We start from the raw sequence: 23,790 nt of genomic DNA on the forward strand, positions 1-23,790 counted from the left end.
TACTATTGTGATGGGCTACTGAAGCACCATAAACCAAAAGGTCATCCTGGAAGCCAAAAACATCTTCTATTCCATTTAAGAACTTTTGCATAACTCTTTGAAAGTCCGCAGCCATGGATGTGAGGTCAAATGGCATACATCAGTCCCCGAATGCCCCAAAAGGTGTTAGGAACAATGTTAGAGATTGGGAGTCCGGGCGCAATTCTATCTGGTGGTACAAGGAAGAGAGGTAGATAACTGAAGCATTCTGCATTTCCAATTACACTAATCAGTTCATTTATTCTGGGAAGGGGAAATCTGTCCATCCAAATGTTTGCATTGAGGACCCTTAAGGCAACACATAGACACAAACTCCTCCTCCCAGATATTTGGCTGACTACAATCTAGGCAAGGCCAGTCCTACTAGGTTCAATGATTCCTTGTGCAACTAACTTGTTTAACTCTTCCTTGAGGGGCTCCTGCATCATGTCAAGGACTGAACTTACTTTATGTATCATTAGTTCTATGTTGTCTTTTACTTTAATTTTATGTTGAAAATACTTTAAGTGTCCTAAATTCTCAGTGAATAATTTTGGGAACTCATCACACACTTCTTACCACTCTCTATCCTCTGCTGTAGCTAAGAGGAGTTAATCACTATTAGGGTCAAGTTTAATCCATAATTCTTTTTGGATGCGCCCAGCCTAGTAGGCTGGATCCCTCTTTGTTAGATACATCTTTCCTACTGTAGTTCGTTCTTTAAATGGATATATACATAGTAAGCATACCGATCAAAGGTATAGGGTCCTCATTGTACCCCCATGGTTCGATATCAAACTCTTGAACAGTATAGTTTTCTCCTTGAAATTTAAGCCTTAAGGTTATATCCAGATGAGGTTCACGTTCTCTAATGATTTATTCCCCACCTGGAATATGAATTCACTCATCCCCACTTCCACTTCCTCAACCATATGCAAATATTTTCTATCAGCTTTTAAAACCTTACACAACCTAGCATAATGCCTACTCTTATTGCATTTTTCGCACACCAGAGAACATGCAGGGCAATTCAGGTTATTGGCTAGGTGGTTGGGATTACCACAACGATAAGACCTCATTCTCTCTTTATTTTCCTCAGATTTTTTTTACCAAGATGTACTTTTCCAATTTGTTCCTCATTGCCAGCACAGTTTTGTATACTCTTACAGCCACTATCACAATCCCTCACCCACACAGTCACTCATTTACTCCAACACTCACCTCTACTGCTTTTCACGTATCCAGTTACTCGCCCATATACTACTGAAACATTCATTCACTCACCAAAGCACCCATACACACACTCCGTCATCTGTACAGCCCCTCACTTACACATTCACTAACCCATACAGCCACTGACTCACCCACTCACTCATCCATGCAGACAGTCACACATCCTCTAACCCAGCCACACAGATACTTATACACCCATACAGGTATTCAGACACCCAATCAATCAAACCACACATCCACTTACATACCCACCCACCAACCCATACAGCCATTTAAACACCATCTGGCTGACTGATACAGACATTCTCAAAACCTAGTCACTCACCCATACATTTACTGAGACACCCAATCGCTCATTTATAGTCAGTCACACACCAGCTGAATAGTCCATACATGCACTCATACAGCCACTGATTTATCAATACGCCTTGTTGTGTATATTTAACACTCATAAACATTTTAAAAATACTCACAGTCACTGGCTGATGTCATCAGTAATGTCATTTGAGATGTCATGAGTGATTTCACTGACCATGTTATGAGTGATATATGTTAGGTCATAAGCAGTGCATTGCGGGGGCGTGAGTTATCAGCCAAGCTCACTGAATTTCTACGATTTTTTAAAATAATGCCCCTGTAACCTTTGTTGTTTCAGTGAATATATATATATATATATATATATATATCACAACACTCGGGTGCCTGTTATGGAAGAAGCCCACTACAGGTAAGTCTTTAGACAACCATCTTTAATTGGAGGGTACAGCAAGGATGAAAGATTCGTCAGCACAGCAAATGTCCCATTGCCTACCACAGTGGGTGGTGCTGCAGGACTCTCAGCAATGCTGCCACTTTGTCTCTCCAACCAAAAGGCACCCGTCCCTTCACCAACTGCGTCATTTGGCGGCGCTGCAAGAGTGCAACGAAGCACCAGGGTTTCCTTCGCGGCTCAGGCGGGGCCGCAAAGCATCACAACACTCGGGTGCCTGTTATGGAAGAAGCCCACTACAGGTAAGTCTTTAGCCAACCATCTTTAATTGGAGGGTACAGCAAGGATGAAGGATTCGTCAGCACAGCAAATGTTGTCCCATTGCCTACCACAGTGGGTGGTGCTGCAGGACTCTCAGCAATGCTGCCACTTTGCCTCTCCAACCAAAAGGCACCCGTCCCTCCACCAGCGGCGTCGTTTGACGGCGCTGCAGGAGTGCAACGAAGCACTGGGGCTTCCTTCGCGGCTCAGGCGGGGCCGCAAAACATCACAACACTCGGGTGCCTGTTATGGAAGAAGCCCACTACAGGTAAGTCTTTAGCCAACCATCTTTAATTGGAGGGTACAGATAGATAGATAGATAGATAGATAGATAGATAGATAGATAGATAGATAGATAGATAGATAGATAGATAGATAGATAGATAGATAGATAGATAGATAGATAGATAGATAGATAGTACTCTGAGATCCCCGCACATGGGTGGGATTATTCAGTGCTTATGACTATTGATGAGGATCCCCTGGAAGAGAAATGAGTAAATTATATTTGCAGCCAAAATTGTTTAAATCAAACACTGTAACACTTTTAATCCTGCAATACTCATGCCCTTTCATGGGAAGGAAGATGACAATGACATTAACACAATTGATCATTACTGCATTTATATGAACAAGTAATAGACAAAACCAAGATCAGCCATTCAAGATATACCACTCAAAGGGACTGATTTTACTTTATTTGTTGATGGTTCTTGTCTGAGAGACCCACATAGAGTTTTTCCAGAAGCATATGCAGTTTGCACAATAGCATATAGTGTGAAAGCATCATACTTGTGTAATGTAATCTCAGCACTAGTGGCAGAGTTAATTGCAATTACATCAGCATTCTGCATGATCTGAATGTTACGTTTCTTTACAGATAGTTAAATATGTTTTTGGTGTGGTCCATTGCTTTGGTCAGCTATGGTCACAAAGGGATTTCTAGACATCTTCTAGAACCCAAAAACAAACAGACTATGAATTCTGGATTTTTTGCAAGCGCTGAAGTTCCCAAGGAAAGTTGCAGTTGTTAAATATGGCGCACACAAGAGTGGCAATGACAGTTTCTGCAGTAAATAATGTTGTACATTAGGAATAAATTAAACATCCAAATGTGAATAAAACAATGTCAGTAAATCTCAACTGTGCTGACTCAGTCTCTTGAGGAACTAAGGTAATTCCAAAATGAGGTGTCAAAGAATGAAAAGAAAGAATGGAAAAAGCAGGATGTTCAAAAGATGCAAATGGGGTGTGGTAGTCTTTAGATGGGAGATTTGTTTTACTTGATTTAATGCTGTTGCCCATGGGAAGGTATTTATTGGGACCTACACGTCTTTGAAGGGAAGTAATGGTTAGGATATTTAAAAGGTAGTAGGTCAAACCTCATTTTAGAACCATCACAGAGAATTTGTGTCAAAGATGTAGAGCTTGCAAACTGTTCAATTTCAGCAAGAAAACAAAAGTAAAAATTTGTCACACTGGCAAGTCAGAGGGGCCTTTCATATCGTTACATACAGATAGACTTCATAGAAATGTAACCCTGTAATAATCTGGGGTTTATTCTTGTAATTGCCTGCGTGTTTAGCAATTTGGATCAAAGCCTATCCAACCATCCTCACAGTACCCATGCTTTTATTCAGGGAGTTGATTTCTAGATGTGACTTGCTATTTTCTTTAGAATCAGATATGGGTACACATTTCAAACAAGAGGCTTTAGGAATTCTTCGCATGGCACTGAAGATCAAACAAAGATTACAATCACCCAGAAGCATCAGCATTCCTGTCTCTAGCCACTTTAGAAGGGCCCCAGCCAAGCAAAATGGTAAAGAATAGTGTGGTTAAGTGTAGAGTAATGCCAAACCGGATACACGCATGCCACACAAAGAGAATGAAGACCTCAGATGAAGAAGTGGTGATACAAACCACTAATCCAAAGTCAAGCTCAATTTCACTATGTGGATCCAGAGTGGGGAGAACAGAGAGATCAAAGAGTACAAAAGTGTGCATGAACAACAATAACAACAACAAAATAACATGAAAATCAAATCCCAAGAGCAGTTCAAAGTGGTTCCGTAAATCATGGGACAGGTGAAAATTAAAATCAGACAAATCTGCCTTAAGATGATAGACGGGGACACGCCGCTGTGCGTCACCAAGCGCTTTACAAAACCCTCTATTATTATTATTATTATTAAAGCAAGCTGATTGGTCTTAAGGTGTGAGTAAAAGTGTTGCAAACAGCAACAGATCTAATTGATGAATATTTTGAAACGCCTAAGATCAAAAGATCAACTAGAGTAGGAGTTACAAAGAAGTGGTACTTGAATGAGCATAACTGACAAAGATTAAACAAGAAGAAACAGAGATTGATCTGAGACACTATCAGTTTTTCCTGGAAGAGCTCCCATGAATAGGTGTGAACTGAGAAGGATGATGATCCACACTGAACAATGTCCTCATTGAGAAATTAAACTGACTGTTTAAACTCAAGAAAAAGATTTTCCTTTGATTTTTGTTTTTTTAATTTTTTATAGCGTGCCTGCACAATTCTTTAGATTGGAGATTGAGGTAAAGATTTTTGATATTTCATATCTGCTTCAAGATTGATTTTGTCTTTAGGTATTGTTCTGATTCATTCTAAAAACAGAAGAATGTATTTTTGAATGTTTGCACCATTAGAGTTTAAGATTACATTTTTGCATTTTTTATAGAAGTAAGATAGCTACTTACAATAAAATTATTTAGCGGTAAAACTAATTCTATGTTTCTCATTTTATTATGTTTTAATTTGTGTTTTAGTGAATTTATATACTCCAGTTGGGTATGCCTCTGAAGATAAGGGAAAATCCATCATAGAATTTCGGGAGTGGAACTTCACCCCGAGTCGGACGCACTACCATTTAACCGCTCCATTGCAATAATGATACAACTGCTTAATCCTTTTATCACTTTTCATTTTATTTTTCCAATGTTCAAAGTTCATTCCATTCTTTTCCTTCACACGCGAGCCTTATTATGCAATCATATTTCTGATGCTACAGCTATGTCCATCCGGACCTTTGTTCTGAAGCAGGAAGATTACATAATTCATCCTCAGTAGTATTGAATACCCAATGCATTTCGGGCCTCTTTTTTGCCCTTCGTCAGGAGTTCACTACAAGAAATTAAGCACCAACATTAGACCTCTAAGTAAAAACTTCGCAGTATAACATATAGCACACATTTTAAAATTGCTCGAGTCATTTTTGAAAATTCCTACCATGATCAACGTGCTCCCCCTATAACAACGCAAGTGTTTTTCTATTTCCTCCCGCTTCATTACTCTACTACTTGCTGGTTGTGTTCAAACTAGACAAACAACCTTGGCTTTTAAACCATTGTTCCCATAAACAAAAGTTCCCCTGAACTCCTCCATACCTGCTGTACATGGCCCCGTTCTCATTCAAAAAGCCGTTTTGTTTCTAATTTCTGTTTTCACCCTTTTTCTTTATACACTCTCTGCATACAACCCCTCCCCTTCTGGGTGACCAATGGCATTTACCTTTGTATGCCTCGTTCCTACAATTCCCAAAATCCACTAAATGTGATTGCTTAACTCTGGGCTATTATTACTTAATCCTCCGTTATTTCTTTAACCTCCTTTTACCCACATGTACAGAATCGAGTCACCCATGCCTCCTATATACGTCTTACTAACCAACCCATAACCTTTGGTTTTACTCGATGTAACCCACCAAATAACCCTATGTATCTACTCCATCCACCTTATTCCTTCGATACCATGACTCCTAACTATGCTGTTTAAACCTTCATTAATCATCCCATTTTGCAGAAAAACACCCCATTCGAAACGTAAACATAATCCGATGACTCGATTACACCGCCCTCCCTTATAATGTTACTAACGTTAATCAAGGTTTGTCATCAAACATTTTCAAAAATACCAACATTCAAAACAGTGATTTCTGTAAATTCATTGCGTGATATATGCTGTATTTACACCGGAATTAAAACCAGTAAATCGTTTGTTGATTACTCGGAAGCAGTTCAAGAAAACTTCTCCATATGAGGAAGCCAAAACTTTCGTGTGACTATCCAACTTCATGCTTTCACTCATTTTAATCCTTGGGTGCAACTTGTCGGTGGACAGACAAATAATCATAACACATCAGGAATGACAGTGCACTGTCATTCCTGATGTGTTCCGAAGATAAGGGGCCAGATGTTCAACCCGTTTTAGGGGTTGCAAATGGGAAATCGGCCCGTTTATGATAGCTAAAAAGGTGTGTGGTATGTACAAACCCTATTTTGCGAGTCGGTAACCTATTACCGACTTAGAAAATAGAGTTTGCGAGTTGCTTTTAGGAAGGGGCGTGCTAAGGGCGTCCCTTCCTAATAGTGAGCTGCACTGGTATGTATGATTGTTTTCCTACCACAAATGCTGTCGCGAAACAATCGCAGTTTACCACCTACTTCAAGTAGTTGGTAAGCCAGTCGCAAACGGGAAGAGGTCCCCAGGGGACCCCTTCCCATCTGTGTTGGGCAGCAAAAATATTTTTTAAGATCAGACAGTGGTTTCACGGACCAGTGCCTACTCCTAAAAAATCAAACAGATACATTTAGTTTTTCTTTTTTAAATGCATCCCTTTTCCCTTTAAGAAAAATGGGCTGCATTTAAAAAAAAATTAAAACTGCTTTATTTAAAAAGCAGTCACAGATATGGTGGTCTGCTGACGGTCGCAGCAGGCCACCATCTCTTTGTGTGCTGGCCATTCCCAATGGGTCGGAAATTGTGACCTGACTCATGAATATTAATCAATTAGGTCATTTGCGACCCATTTGGGAATCGCAAACAGTGTCAGTGTACATTCCATTTGGAAGTCCCAAATTGCAAGTCGCAAAACATCACAATTTGGGACTCACAAAATGGAATGTTCGTCCATGTGGCCCAAGGTGAGTTATATCATAATAATGTCACAGAAATTAGCAGATTAGATCAAGATATTTCTGTTGAGAATTAGGGAAAATAGTTCTGTGAGTTTGCTAACGAGGTATAGAGAGGTGATGAACGCTAGTTATTGTTATGTCTGTAAATACTTGCCTATTTCTGTAACATAAGGGATAACAATTAAACTAAATTATTGTACTATTTATTTTGCATCATTTATTTCTGTATTTTAGCAGAACAAGATCTTCTGGTGGAGATTGAGACAGATCCTGACTTATTATCTTTATTAGATTTTGGGCACACCAAATGTGGTATTACTAGGGAATCCCTGCATTGAACACGCTCTCATGACCCAGAGGATAAGGATTCGGCACTGCTCTGCTACAAACATCAAGTCAATAGTGATTCTGCATCTCAGAACTGGTGGGAGACATCAATATTGGATTATATGAACTCAGATGCTGGTGAACAGCAACTATGCATAGTGGAAGAGAATTTGAATTACTTTTCGGAACTATACTCAAGATACTATTCGTTCGGCTCACGATTTGCACTCCTCAGAGACATCCTTTAAGTCATCTTAGACATTAAGCTGGACATCACCCCAAGTTCAAAAAGTAAACCAACCACTGCTGCGAGGGTGCTGAAAGATCTGCCTACACGTATAGGGCTAGTCAATGTCAGGAGACCTTAATATACCTGAAAAGAACATTGCAGCTTCTTTTTTACTCTCCACAAATTGTATTCAAGAATGGACCCCTGCTCATACCAACATATTGAATGAAGTAGGGACAACATTGTCAAATGTAATAAACCATGCCCTATTTGCACTATCCCTGACCATAGATCATGCTTTGCAGATACAGTCCACAGGTGGTATTTGTCAAGGCTATGCTCACAGGGTCCCTGCCTGTTGAATATTTAGTATTTTATTAAGTATTGGTAGGAGATTTTAAGGCCGAGAACACATCTGGCAAATTATCAACACTTTTTCACATTCTCTTTTGTGTATCAACGGATTTACATCTAACTAAAAATAGTGTATAAAGTGTGATCACCTCCAGTTTAATAGAATGTTTGCTGCTAACTGTCCTTTGCATAATCCTTTGAAATTTGAATGAAATATTCGGTCTATTATAGACTATACATTGGTCTCTACCAATTATCACCGCAGCGTACTCTCGTTTAATTTAGAGCACATTGCACTTAGTGGCCACTATCCAATTAGTTCTAGTTTTGAAATAGGGCAGAGAGGCAGCAAAGCTACTAATGTAGTGGAAAATATTTATTCACATGGGATTTCCTTGGCTAGAACTAATGGTTATGTAATTAAATGGAGTAAGGTAAATCCGACTAACTTCTTAGAGAACTTGGTAGTGGAACAGAAAGATGATTTTATGACCTGCTTAGAGGAGAACCCTAATCCCACCAAGGTTATTGCAGCCTTTGACAAGATTTCAGTCCACATTAGCAACAAATTAACTGGTACAGCACGAAAAGGGGGACAGAGTAGAGTAGAGGGATGGTTTAACCAAGAGTGCACAAAAGCACACTCTCATTTGATCCAGACCTTAAAAAAAGTCACAAGAAACCAGCTAGACATCAGAGCAGCCAGAGCTTCCTATAAGGATGCCTTAAAAAAATGGAGGAAGGATTTGAAGCAGTCTACCTGGGAAGCCCTAATAAAAGCGAGTGCATTAAAAGATACTACTGCATTCTGGAATGCAGTTAATGCCCCATTTTTTGTGGAGAGGAACTCTGACCAAGTAGAGATTGTTATTGATGAAACTCTCTGGGTTAAACATTTCACCGAGCTATATAAACAAGAGACTCATACTGGACTAACGAGTTCAGTGGTGGGAGTTACGAGCACTACAGAACTTGATGCATTAGATCTATTTCCCCTTAACGTAGTCTTCTCTTTAGCTGAGGTGGAAATAGCACTGGCAGATAGCTCAAATAGCAAAGCCCCAGGACCAGACGGTATTCCAATTGACATATATAAAGATAACGTCGTCCTGTGTGCACCGCTCCTGACCAACGTTTTAAACAGTTGTAACATCAAGGGCTTTCCAACTACCTGGCAGGAAGCTATTGTAGTCCCCATATTTAAGAAGGGGGACAGAAATGACCCCAAATGCTATAGGCCAATTTCCCTCCTTGACTCGCTAATGAAGGTAGCGGGTAGAATCCTTTTAAATCGCCTCCAGTCATGGGCTGAGGAGAAAGCCGTCCTTTCAAAATTTCAGTACGGCTTTAGGTCAGGCCTTGGTACTGTCGAACAAGGCCTAAATTTGGCCTTAGTAATAGGTAAATATTCGGCAGCAAAGAGGGGGAATCTATTTATGACCTTTGTAGATCTCAGTTTGGCCTTCGACTGCTTGAATCATGATATTTTGTGGGCTACCTTAGTAGACCTTTGTATTGATTTGAATATTCTTAACTTTCTGAAAGAGTTATATAGAGGAGCAGGGGCTAAAGTCCGCTATGGAAAACTGGGAGAATGCACGCCCAAATTCCCAATTGAGAAAGGTGTCCGCCAGGGATGCATCCTGGCCCCTTTTCTTTTTAATTTATATATAAATGGGGTGGCAGACCATTTACTAAAAACAGAGGTGGACTACCAACAAATAGAAGGCGAACGTGTCCCTATCTTTCTGTATGCCGACGAGGTGGTCATTATGGCTCGAACACAAACTGGCCTCCAGAAGGCCCTAACCAGCTTCTCGGCATACATGGGAGATAGGGGCCTTAGGATTAATATAGGAAAGACCTTCACTATGTGCTCCTCGAACAAGGTAAATATTACCAGTAATATTCATTTAGAAAAATCAAAGATAGGCTTAACTGATACTTTTTCCTATTTAGGGATTGTTTTTAACAAAAGGGGTACCTGGAGATCAGCGATCATGACTAGGAATTTAGCTTTTTCACGGGCTATTGGTGCTCTGAAGCAATTCGCAAATAAGCTAGGGGACAGGCCAGTACGCATCCTGATTGACATATATAAGGCGAAATGTGTATCGACGGCTGTGTACGGAGCTGGTATATGGGGGGTTGCAGATTGCCATGAAATTCAAATAAAGGAAAATGGTTTTCTCTGCTACTTGCTCGCTGTTCCCCGTTCCACCTCCACTTATGTTTGCCATAAAGAATTAGCCTTGCCCTTTATTTCAGATCTCATTAAAATCAGCCCCATATTGTTGTGGCATAAGATCTGGACTACAGCAGAAACTGTTTTCAATAGGGCGATTATTGCGGATTGTATCAAACTTGAAGGCTTCAAAAAGATCCAGTAGCTCTCTTATGTTCAGGAATTCTTTAGAAATATCAGGCGTCCTGAATTTTATGATTCCCCGGAGACACTGTCTTCGATCTCCAGACGGGCATTGAAAGAAGATTGCCTTGCCCATCTGGAAGACTGACGCTGGTGTCTTGAGGGAAAAAAGGCCTCTGTTGTTTATCATCAATTCCTGTTGCAAAATTCTGGGCTACAGCTTTATTTGTCATCTGATCAGACAAGTTATAGCAGAATGCTTTTAGCTCGTTTGAGAACTGGAAGTTTTTTCAGGATGTTAACTTTTCCTAACCCAAATGAATTGTCGACACAATTAACGATTTGTCCGTGTGATGATTCTTCCACTCAATCAATCATACACTGCGTTTTGTTCTGCAGATTTTACGAGTGGGGGCGGAAAAGATATCTACTACCTCTTCTTAAATCTTGGAACCTGAGACAATGCAGACCAGCATTATTTAAATTATTGACCTTGTCTGATGAAATGACTATTACCGCTGTGTCTATGTACCTGAAATATGTGATTAGATGCAGATCCACCATGGTTTGACTGTAATCCTCATGAGTTTTTATGATTGTTGTTTTATTCTTGCACCCTTGGAGTAAGGGGTGTCTGGTATTCATGAATTATGCACTGTATATAGCTTTTTAAAATATCAATTGTTACTGTCTTACTGGATGTAATTATTCTATCTGCTTTTATGATTTTAATGTAAAATCGAATAAAGCTATCTTTGAATTTGAATTTGAATTTGAATGAAATATTCAGCTTTTCGCCCTAGCCTTTTGTGCCAAAAAGTAGTACTCCCCCCCCCCCCAAATGACAACCACTACAGCGGGGTTCTGCTATTTGGGAATATAGAGATAAGCCCCTCTAACCAGGATTTTTTAGACAGAAATACGGAAGTAATCTATCAAACGTTTGTTCAGGATATGGGCCACTGGAGGCACTTGCCCCTCTCTACCACTGAAAAGGCAGCCCTCTTCAAGATGATCACTTTACCTAAATTCTTATACGTACAATTAAACACCCCATGGCCGGTGCCAAGAGTTTTAAAGTAGATAGCTCGCTCTGAACCCTGCATTTGGATGGAGGTCCTCTATGCACTGCCATGAACATATTGCAGAGGAATGTATGCAATTTGGGTATTTCGCTCCCTGACCGTAGAACATATTATCGGGCCTCACAGGTCCAGGCGGCCAACGATTGGTGCTCTTCCCTGGGATCCGATCCAGGAACATGACAGGAGAGGTCGACAATGTTCACCCCGTTGTAAAGAGAGATTTCAGGAAGCTTCCCAGGCTGATTCTGTAGGACCAGATTGATATCTCTACACTCTAGAATCTGAGAGGAAGGGAGGGGTTATATCCTTTCAGGAACTATAGGCTGAATATAACCTCCACAACACACAGGTCTTTCAATATATCTAAATATGTTACGCCCTGCAGGTGGAGGGTATACAGCGGGAGTAGTTGGAAGACAGCAGCCCTTTTGAAAGGAGGATACTTCAGGATGACGTGCCATCTAGGGCCACTTCCTTAACGTATTGCACCCCCCAAAACAACAGACCGCACAACCTAAGGCCACTGACAGCCAGTAGGGGAGAGGACTTGGGCCCCAAGGAAGATATAGATTGGGAGGTGGTGTTGATGCAGCCATGAGAAGTGGCCATAAAAAATAGATATAGGCTTAATCAACTAAGGGTCCTGCATAGGAAGTATGACTTCAGACCATGGCTGTGCGCGATAGGCCGGACAGGGAACCCCGATTGTGTGAGGTGTGGAAAAGAGAGAAGCACCTTCATTCCTATTCTCTGGTCCTGCCCACATATACAGATATACCGAAAGGGGGTAATTGCAGAGTTGACAGGGGTCTTGGAGACCAACAACATATTTATACCGCTGTTTACAGTTTCAGGAATAGTGGGAGATGTTGGCATCCCCAGTCGGCAGCTCATATTCTGCGTACTGGGCATCTGTGTAGCCACATGGGACATTGCCAGTAAATGGAGGAGTCCTGCTCCTCCCACGAGGGCCCAGTGGCAAAAGGGTACAATGCGTTGTATGGAAGCAGAAAGAGTGTTCTATGAAGCTAAGGGCTGCCCGAGGAAATTTCTGAGAGGGTAGGGACAATGAGGGGCACTCCACAGCCTGAATTGGACTAACGTGGCCCCCTCAGGGTGCCCTTGGGAAGAGGGGTGCACCAAGACAACTGAGTAGAGGGGAAAACTCGGATGAGGGGGGGTGGTACCCAGCTAAGACTTATCCGGTGCCGTAGTTAGGGGGCCGGTTCATTTATCCAGGTGTAATAGTGTTGTGTTGTTCTTGTGGAACATACAAATAACCAAAGAGCGTTTTAGAAAAAAAACTGTTGCCAGGTTATAGTCAGACTAAGCTTTGGGAAATGTACTCCTGCCCACTGCACCTAAGGGCAGGGTCTTCATGCTGTTAACATGCACAAGGCACAGTCTCCAACATACTCAGAGTACTCACAGGGTACTGTGACAATATATGCCACTTCATACCAGGCATGGACAGTGCCTTGGGAGTAATACACTGTAGGAGGTTGGCTTAGTATAGGTGCACACTTATTTAAGTGATGTACCTTGCGCTAATTCAGGCAATGGTGATTTCAGTGGTCTTCGATAAACATAGAAAGCTCCCAAAGAGGTAGCTGTGTAGAGCAGCCTTCAGGCTTATCTTGAAGAAGTGTTAAGCAGCTTGTTTTACCAGTTTAATCTTATAGTGTAAGTTAAGTGAAAAAGAACCACACAGTATTTATGTAAAAATACGTATATTTATTATGCAACACTCCCTAACACATTAATATATCTCCTACCTGGGGATATCAACACCATACACCAGAATACTTCAAATGCAATCAGGTAAGTAGAACAAATTACAGTGAACTGCAAAGGAGAACAGGACTTGGACCAGAAGACCCAGAGGAGCCGGGGACCCAAGGAACCAACCAAGGTACATACCCAGGAACCCCACGGAGGCTGTGTGCAGAGTGGGAACACAACAGCGTGGTCAATGGAAGTCATTGGAGAAGTTGCAGTCGCAGTTTTGCAGAAGAAGGCCCTTTCCAGAGGACCCTGAAGAATTCCCTTGGAAGACGGAAGGTTGGAGAGCCACCCACCCGTGGGTTCCCCAGGAACGAAGTTACCTGCACCAGGGAAGCCAGGTGCATAGAGGTGAATAGACTTCGGAAACCTCTGTAGACGACAATGGAAGAATTAGAAGAAAATGCCACTGGAGAAGACAGTGAATAAGTCCGATGGAATTCAGGGATGGATTCTGGAAGTGAAGAACCTGCAAGCTGAGGGGACAGAAACTATGCCACTCTGAAGCGACCAGGAGGCACGAAGACACAATGCCCACCGATGTCGGGAAGTTCAAAGAGTTGACGGTGACGTTGTCCCTGCAGCTGTGAGGACCAGGCAATGCTGGGGAAGACCTCAAGCAGCTCACCACAGATGAAGGCCCACTGTGCAGAGGATGCGGAGAGGACCCTGCTCTTGCAGGGAAGATATGCTGGAGCTTCTTGGAGCCCGAAGATCTCTAGAGTGCACAGCCAACAAGCTTTGGCAACGGCAAGTCAATGCGGTGCACAGGGGGTTCATCCCAGCAATTCTGAGGAGCGCTACTGGCCTCAAAATTGCAGAGAGAGGACAGGTCAAGCTTCGAGGGATTTGCAGAACCACCAGTTCTGTTGCTGAGCCTCGGGAGGTCCATAGGATGACAGGCACAGCAGATCAGTCAGCTTTGTTGTGGTGCCTGCAGATGCAGGAGAGTGGCTCCTTCTTTTTATGGGAGATTACTTTGGGTCTCCTTGGTCGGTTGAAGAAGACTGGAAGAGGCACAGACTCAGCCGATGAAGAAGACTTGAAGGACAGCAAGACTAGGAGTAGCAGGAGTCTTCCTTGGTGCAATTTCGATTCCAGCCAAAGTCCATGTGTTCAGACGGTCGAAAAGCAATGTAGTTTCAGGCTTGAGTCTTGTTCCACAACGAATCTAAAGAACCAACCACATGTAAGCCCATAAGTACCCTAAGGGAAAGGGTGGAACTATTCAGGGTCCCACCCAGAGGAAGCGCTGGACAAAGGGGAGGATACTCCTATCTCCTTTGTTCAGTGTTGCACCAGAGCTGGAGCCAAGGGCTTTATGAACTGGCTCAAACTGCAGTTTGCAAGGAGGGCATCAAATGTGCCCTTCAAAGAAGTCTGGTGGTGCTGGCAAGTGCCTCCACCCCAGCCTAATACACTTTGGGGCCACCTGTATGTACCTTTTTCAAGGTCGTAAACGGCCCGATTCGCAGAATCGGGTCTTTGAGACCGGATAAAAGGCTTTCCCAATGTACAAGACCCTATTTTGCGATTCTGGAACCTATTACTGAATCGTAAGATAGGTTAGCGATTCGCTATTAGGAAGGGGTGTTTAGGGCATCCCTTCCTAATACCGAATCGCATCGGTATGTAGGAATGTTTTGTGACCAAAATGCGGTTGCAAAACATTCGCATTTTACCACCTACTTCAAGTAGGTGTTAACCCATTCTCAAATGGGAAGAGGTCCACAAGGGACCCCTTCTCCTTTTTAAATGTTTATAAAAGCATTTTTTTAAGAGCAGGAAGTGGTCCCACGGACCTCTGCCTTCTCTAAAAAAATGCAAAGAAATGTTTCTTTTTTATTTTTAACGCATCCCGTCTTCCTTTAAGGGAAACGGGCTGCATTTAAAAAAAGGTCGCTAGGGGTGTCCTGCTCATGCAGGGGCACCCTCACACTTCTAACCAAGCACCCTGCCCTCAGGACTGAAGAGCCTGCCAAAGGGGTGACTCATTGGTTTTAAGTGCAGTGACTTCATATGTAAGGAAACCTATATCTGCCGTGAGAGGTGCAAGCCCCAACAAAAACAGGATGCAATGACAGGCCTGTAGTCACAGTTTAAGTGGACTACCATGGGTGGCACATACACGCTGCAGCGCATGGGATACCCCTGGTGTACCTCTGTCCTGGGTAGCTTTGTACCATGTACTAGGGACTTACAAGGCACTCCAGTAGCCAATTTTGGATGCACAAAAGTACTTACCATGGTCAAATTTAGGGAGAAAGCACAGTGACTTGGGTCCTGATTAGCAGGATCCCGGTCAGCCTAGGGCAAAAACATACTGACAACAAGCAAAAAGTGGTGGTAACCTACATACACTGCCTGCAATAATGGGTGGACATTATTTTAAATATTGCACTTGGGCACTGCACACAACTTGAAGGTAGGGTGTGCTATGTACATTAATTCTGATTTACATCATGTTGCATGGTTTTTTCAAAGGACTTGAACTCTGGTCGTGTTTTGAGGCTCTATTCCTTAGGAGACCAATTTCTCACAATCATGTTTCTTACCACATAGTGCTCCTGAATTCATGGCCTTTCGGAACATTTTTGGTGTTAGGAAAAGATCAGTTTCAATATGAAATTTAATGGAGGGATTCGCCGATTTGTACGTGCTTCCAGTATTGGTACACTACATAATCGTGTCGCAGAGAGATATATTTAATGTAAAGTTAGTTATTAATAAATTGTAGATCTCCTGGTTTGACAACAGGAACTTGGCTACTGTCAACATTTCCCCTGCGCAAAGGACCAAACACAGAAAACATCTGGCATTTGAATAATTTCTCATTTAACTTGCACTTCGTATATATGGAGAAAAAAAATCACCTGTTCAATTTGTTTGATCCACACTTTCATACAAGTCTCGATTCTTTCCAAGGCCTCGGTGCTATTCACAACATCTATATAGTCAGTAGGACCCTTCAAGCTTTTCAAGTCAAATGTCGAACATTTTTCCAGGTTAACCTTTGTAGAAAAACGGAGTAAGAACAATGTTAGTGGTGAAAACTAAACGATCAGATGTGTCAGCCCTCTTACGTACATGCCCTGAAGTAAAGTGTTAAACAATTTAATTGTTTTTCTGTCTTATTTATAAATGTAAGCAGTTGTTTTACTAGAGAATGTTTCAACGCGAAAACTGCAATGTACTTTTTTTTCATTTTAATTATTTATGTCAATGACGGTATACTTCCAATTTGAAATTCGAGGAAATCACTATATATATATATATATATATATATATATATATATATATATATATATATATATATATATATATATTGAGCAGAACTCTTCTTCTTTCGAATTTCCCTCGAAGGACGCCAATGAAGAGCACGGACCACAGTTCTTTAGGAATACCTTCAGTTTATTTAATCCTTTGCACAAACAGAAGGGGCAGCCATGACGCGTTTCGTCCCTAGCTTGGGACTTGATCACATGATATATATATATATATATATATATATATATATATATATATATCACCTCCACAATGGTTCCTGCTCGGGATTCGTGCAGCGCTCATGCATGTGCGTTATCCTGCGGCTGAACCACGCCGCTCAATCTCTTCACAACTTTTCCCACCAGGGAAACAACGGGTCGCACAAGAACCTTGCAAGGTGGCGACACACCGAAACGCGTAGATCAAATGCGCTATTTGCCCTGTGTTTTTTTGAAAAATAAAAGGAGATTGCTGTTTAAACTCCAGTTGGTTGTGCGACCCGTTGTTTCCCTGGTGGGAAAAGTTGTGGAGATATATATATATATATATATACATATTCGCATTACTAGTCGAATTGGAATTTAAGGATTTCTCAACAGACTGAAAGGAAAATGCAATCCAAAACTGTTCCTCTTTGGCTATAGGTTGAATTGAGGGACTAAATGGCCCAACAGTCGGAGGTAAAAGTCAGAAGTAAATTAAGACGTAATTGTAGGCCACATGTATCAACATTTGGAATAGCGATTACCAAATTGCGATTTTCAGAGAATCGCAATTAGGTAATCACTATTCCAATTTTTAGGGGCTCGCAAATCGAAGTACCTCATTATTATTAATGAGGTAATTCGCAATTTGCGACCCTCTAGAAATCGCTAAAATCACAAGGATGGTGGCTTGCAGTGGTCAGCAGACCACCATGTCAGTGATTATTTTTCAGTAAAGTAAACTTTTTTTTAAATGCAGCCTGTTTTCCTTAAAGGAAAACGGTTTCAGTTTAAAAAAGAAAATTATTAAGTTTTCTTTTCAATTTTTAAGAGCAGGCAGTGGTCCGTTGGACTATTACCTGCTTTAAAAAAAGGTTTTTGCCACCGTTCCCAAAGGAGAAGGGGTCCCTTGGGGACCCCTTCTCATTTGCGAATGGGTTACCACCAACTTGAAGTGGGTGGTATATTGCGAATGTTTTGCAACAGTATTCACAGCCACAAAACCTTTGTACATACTGCTGCAATTCCCTATTTGGAAGGGATGCCCTAAACATGCCCCTTCCAAACAGCGAATAGCTAACCCATTTTCCGATGCGGAAACAAATTACAGAATCCCTAAATATGGTTTGATACATGTAAAAAGCCTTTTTCTGCATTCGCAAACGAGCTAATTCTGCGACTCTCCCCTTTTGCGAACCCAAAATTGGTTGATACATGCGGCCTGTGACCGTTAAACTATTGCTTTTAAATATTAAACTGTCACGGAGTAATGACCATATAGAAAAAAAGTAATGCAAACCTTCTCCTCGAGGCTTTGCTGAGCTCCTGATAAGACGCTTACAAATCCATCCAGTGAATTGAGAAAGTCTTGCCTAATATTTGCTGAACGCTGGGGCCCACTATCATCACCCCAGCCATGGTCCATTGTCTTTAGGGCCGGAATGTAAATTTCAGAAAGCAGCTTTTCCACACTTTTTAAGAGTCCACTTTGAGCTGTGTCCAACATGTTGAAATTCACCTCCTGGAAAAAACAAAGTAACGTGTGAGGTAAACCAGGCCAAATCTAAAAAGTGAGTGCCAACACTGGGATACAGGCTGAGAATTGGCTACGGGCTGGGGGGGCATAAACCCACCTCGTGTCACCCTATGGGTCAAAGAAATGGATAGATGTATGCTTGCAGAGACTGAGGTCTATAAGGCTCGCGGATGCTCCAAGAAATGGTATAGGAAGTGATCACAGTGGAGAACTATGTGTGTCACCTACGGTCAAAATGGAGATGCGCAGGCAAGCGAGACTGGTAGGAGATATGTAATGCGTAATCTTGATTAATGTTTGTTGGAATAATTTGATTAAAACATGCAACATGTCGTCCAATCATGTAATGTATTCCTGTGATTTAAACCAAAAACAAAGTTAAAAAAGTAATAATAAAAGTGAGTGCCAACTACTATTAAATTCTACTGAACGTTAATGACTCATACTAAAATATTTGAACACTCATTTCTCCAACCTTTACAATTTTCAATATATGCTCAATTTAGAGATGTAAGAGGATGGAGGAATGTTTGTATTGTATATTGTATCATAAATTCTTTATCATAGCTACCAAGGTTTCAGATTGCTATGTGTGACATTTTCATAATTTCAGTGTATTAATGAATGACATTCAATGATTATGAGTGAGACTTTTTGCGAGCCAAAATCAAGAAATGAAGACGAGGGTAACATAAATATCAGACATTGTACCCATTTGAGCAACAAGAAACTCTGAGATCATCTTAAAATAGCTGCAAAGCACCAGAAATAGAAGGGCACCTACAACTTGAAACACACAGGGGCATATGTACAAGGGAAGTGGCGAGTGAGGCGTTAGTGTTCCTGGCTTAACCCCTCACTCCAACACTTCAGAAAAGCAGGGCTAAACCATATTTACAAGAATATGGTGCATCTCCGCATTTCCCCCTGTGATGGTGCTACGCTTAACATCCTAGCGCCAACGCAGGTATCTTTGCACAGTAGTGCAAGGGTATCTGCGTGCAGGGGAAGATTGTTTGTGTGCAGGAAAGTCCAACTTCCTGCACATAAACAGTCTTTAAATGCTGTTTTGTAACTTAATGCGATACCAAAGGGGATGATGGACGGAGCGTTAGAGCAAATCAAACACTCACCCCCAGTCAACTGATCTGGGTTTAATCCATCATCATTCTTTAGCTCACTCCACCACCCCAGTTCAGACATAGCCATTTGCAAATCAGTCTGACCCTGTGCCTCATGGGAACAGTCCAGCCCGAACTACCAAGCCATGTCTTTCCTGGACTGGAAAAAAAGCATCCTGGGACAGGTGTCTGGCCAATCAGCCGTCATCAGCCAGGCTAGCTTGAATCCAGTGGCAAAGTGAGCAAGGGACCCCCGTCTGGGCATACCCTTCCAACTTAGGGCGAACAAAGCGATACCAAAGGGGATGATGGAGGAAGCGTTAAAGCAAATCAAACCCTCACCCCTAGTCCATTATCCCCTTTGGTACTGCTTTGTTGGCCTTAAGTTGGCAGGGTATGCTGTGCTGGGGGCAGCTTAGGATCATCTCCCCAGTTTCTTTCACCAGCTGTCAACGTGCCACCTCATATTCCGATTTGAAGATCATTCCAGTGAGTGTGAAGAGTGCTGCTACAATGTGCCTACTATTGTAGAAAGGAAGATTTCTACCTTTGTGAGCTGTCTCTATTCTTCAAGTACTAAAGCAGTATTCAACCTCCATGAACAACAGCTACCTTTACTTCAAGCTTTGGCTGTGCGGTGAGTGCTGTGTGCTTCCATATCAGCCTGCCAGCATTCCTTATCGCTGACAGGCACAGCTTCTTCATTCTCTGCGCGACACCTATCCCTCTCTCCCCTTCAACTGTATGTAGAGTTGAGCCTTCCATCAATCTCTCTCAGCTGGCAACGACACGACTCTGCGCACCCTCCTCCTTGTACCTCTGGAGCTCCTTGTTGTTTTCATTGAGAGAAGGGTTCCCAGAGACATTCATCATCTCTTCAGACCTTATCAGCACTCCCTGGCGCTTCTTAGTATTTTACTGCGAGCAGTGCTTTAACTGGGCCTGTACTCACCGGCACTTCTAAATTTTCCGCGCTTGAGTACCGGAACTTCTCTTTGTCCAAAGAGAGTACCGGTACTCATGGGCCAAGCTAAGTGATATTGGCATTTACAAAAAAAGAAGAGCAATACAGCTGAGAACGAGTGAGTCTGTTTTCCTGAAGCACTCTAATCGAGTGCTAATCTCCCCTTTCAATGTGCTAATTGAGCCGCGACCCGTAGGCATTTATTCAGAGTTGGCAGGAAGTTTGGGAATGGGCAGACTCACACTGTGATGCCTGAGGCAGTTTCCACCTGGTAGTGATGACCGTGAGATAATCTGCTAAATGGCACCGCTGTCTGAGAGCCGTGCCTTTTAAAGGCACGCAGCACCTGCTTGTAATACCGTAGACACGGTCTAGTGTATCCCTCTGATATCACTACACTAAACACCCACCCACCACCAGGTGTCATTGGTCAGATGACCCCGGCCAATAAAAGGGGCTGAGTGCACGTGCTCAGGGCCCATTAGCTACCCACTATCACTGTGTCTGTGTGTCATTTCCATCAGCATAATGAGGGCCTAGCACCCGTCATTACATCGGCGACGAGGGCGGAGCGGTGCCCAGCGTGCCACAGCTGAAGCATCGTGGGGAAAGGGGAGAGAAGTGCAGGGCGACGTCGCGCCCCCCCCCCCCCTCCCCCACAGGATTAGTGCCAGAAGCCGAGAGGCCCGTGGGGCGTGTGACGAGCCCTGGGCCTGGATGATAATGAGAGGGTGACCGGGACCTACCCCGCACCTCTCAAGCCGGAGCGACGAAGTGCGGACCGACCAGAGCCCCCCTGCACCGGCCGTAACTGAGCCCCGTGGGGATGCGTGACCCGAGGTGACCAGGAGCCTACCCCGCACCGTATGGGCCCGCAGAGAAGTGCCCGGGAGAAAGCGGACCGACCGGAGCCCACCCGCGTTGGCCGCAACAAGAGTGACCCCCGCTGAAGTGAGGCGTGCAGGCCGGAGGTGAGCCGGTGCACCAGGGACGGCCCACAAATATAGCAAGGCCAGCGGAGCCCACCCATGGCCTGCCAGCAGCGACCCCTGCCCCGCCGCATGTGAGATGAGAGTGCGGCGGTGGGGTGAGTGAGCCTCGCTAAGTAGCGCCGAATGCCCTGACGGAGTGCGACCTCAGCGGGAGCCCACGCCGCACCTGCTGCGCCCAAGACGAGGGCATGTGCAGTGCCCCAAGGAAGTGAGCGCCGAGTGGAGCCCACCCGCATCGGTCGAAGAAGCTAGCCGACTGAAGGGACGAGGTGACCGGGAGCCCACCCGCACCTCGTGTGCCTGCCAGCACCGACTCCTGCCCCCGCCGCTCAGCGCGTGACTGAAGCAGCTGTGGCGGCGGGGCGAAAGTGCCTCAAGAGAGTGCCAGCAGCGTGTGGAGAGCTGTTGGGCACGAACAGGTTAAGGCGGAGCCCACCTGCTGTGGTCAGAACTGGAGAGTGTCGGCCGCCGGCTAGCGCCGCAGAAAAGGAGGAAAGCGGAGCCCACCCGCATCGAAATGGCGCCCTGCCCGGCGTGACGCGGCCCTCAGGCAGTGAACACAAAAGCTGAGAAACTGGGTGCAAAGCCCGCAGCGTGTGGAGAGCTGCAGGCGTGAATAAACAAAGCGGAGCCCACCCGCTACAAGAGCCCCATGATCCATGCCCATACACACACTCCCCCCCCACCACCCCTGCGCAGTGCGTGAGCTGTGAGGCTGCTGCGGGCGGGGAAGGAGTGAAGGGAGCAGTGGGCGGCTGCCCGGATGGCTGATAAATGACCGGTTACTCACTGGTAATATTCATTACTCCGAGTCGTAGCCCTCCCCGTCCCAGTCCTAACTACATGAGCATAGCTCCTCCCACCAGAAACTCCCAAGCAACTTGAAACCCATCCCTTCCCTCCAGGCCACACCCATACCCTGAGGCATATAACCCTCAGGGCCTGCCAATCAACAACCTGTACCCAACAAGCACAAGAAGCCGAAACAGGGAGGGAGGGATGGGAACCTGGACTGGGACGGGGAGGGCTACGACTCGGAGTAATGAATATTACCGGTGAGTAACCGGTCATTACCTCCTCGTCAGCCCTCCCCGTCCCAGTCCTAACTACATGAGCAGATACCAAAGCAATAATCGGCTTCACTCAGTAGCAAAAAACAGACTTTATTAAAGCACAGAAAGCCACACCACCGGAGTAGAGCGCAACACAGCGTCCCCAAACCCAGCAGAATCAGTCCCCCCAACCACCAAACGATAATGGGACATAAAGGTGTGCGGAGAACTCCAGGTAGCAGCCCTGCAGATTTCAGCCATGGAAGCCCCCTGAAAACAAGCCCAGGAAGCCGCCACCCCCCGAGTCGACCTTCCCTGAACAGACCCCGGAGCCAACACACCACAGGCCTCATGCGCAGCACCCACAGCCCATCGCAGCCAACGACTGAGGGTAGCCCCAGAAGGCTTAAGACCCTGACCAGCCAGGCCAAAGGTCTCAAAAAGGGATTCCACCTTACGAAACGGCCCAGTACGCAACAAATAGATCTCTAGAGCCCTCCGAACGTCCAAACAGTGCAGCCGCACCTCAACCTCTGAAAGAGGATCAGGACATAAAACAGGCAAAACCAGATCCGCAGAGCAGTGAAAAGAGGAAGGGACCTTGGGAACAAAGGAAGGATCAGGCCGCAGTGCCACCCGATCAGGAAAGAAACGTAAAAAAGGGGCCGAACAAAGCAAGGAGCCCAACTACCCAATCCGCCTAGCCGACGTAAAAGCCACCAGGAACAGCACCTTGATCGTCAGAAACCTCAAAGACACCTCCAGTAGAGGCTCAAAGGGAGCCCCCTGCAAAGCCCCAAAACCAGAGGCAGATCCCAACTAGGAGCAAAGGACCGAATGACAGGCTTCTGAAGGAAGCAACTCCGTAACAAACGGGACACCAGGGGAACCACCGGGTCACAGACCGAACCCCGAAAGGCCCGAACAGCAGCCCACTGAGCCCTCAGGGAGGACACAGCCAGATCCAAGTCAAAGCCGTCCTTCAAAAAGTCCAAGACCAGTACCGGATCCACCTCCAATGCAGACCACCCGCGCGCCGTACACCAAGACTGAAAAGAAACCCAATGCCGGGCATAGGATTTGAGAGTCGAAGGGCGCCTGGACCTCTGAATAAATTCCGCCACAGAAGGAGAACACCCAACGCCACAAGGATCACCGAAGCCCGATCCAATTTGACCTTCAGCAGAACACCCGGCAGCAGGGCAATAGGGGGAAAGGCATACATCAGGCCCCCCTCCCACCGGAAGGACAGGGCATCCACCCTCCAAACCTCGGCAGAGG

At 44.2% G+C, this 23,790-nt stretch overlaps 1 protein-coding gene across 1 annotated transcript in view; it reads right to left on the reverse strand.

The window, feature by feature from the left end:
* The window catches only part of DNAH5 (dynein axonemal heavy chain 5), a 5,605,957-nt gene that overhangs the window by 4,642,900 nt on the left and 939,267 nt on the right, over positions 1-23,790 (reverse strand). The window contains exons 5-6 of the mRNA XM_086967405.1: positions 18,144-18,365; positions 16,247-16,384 (exon numbers count right to left, since the gene is read on the reverse strand). Of these exons, the coding sequence (XP_086823531.1) occupies positions 16,247-16,384; positions 18,144-18,365 (360 nt within the window). The remainder of the gene's footprint in view (positions 1-16,246; positions 16,385-18,143; positions 18,366-23,790) is intronic.

This window comes from Lissotriton vulgaris, chromosome 4_1, assembly GCF_964263255.1.
Source record: "Lissotriton vulgaris chromosome 4_1, aLisVul1.2, whole genome shotgun sequence".
Taxonomy (NCBI): Eukaryota; Metazoa; Chordata; class Amphibia; order Caudata; family Salamandridae; genus Lissotriton; species Lissotriton vulgaris.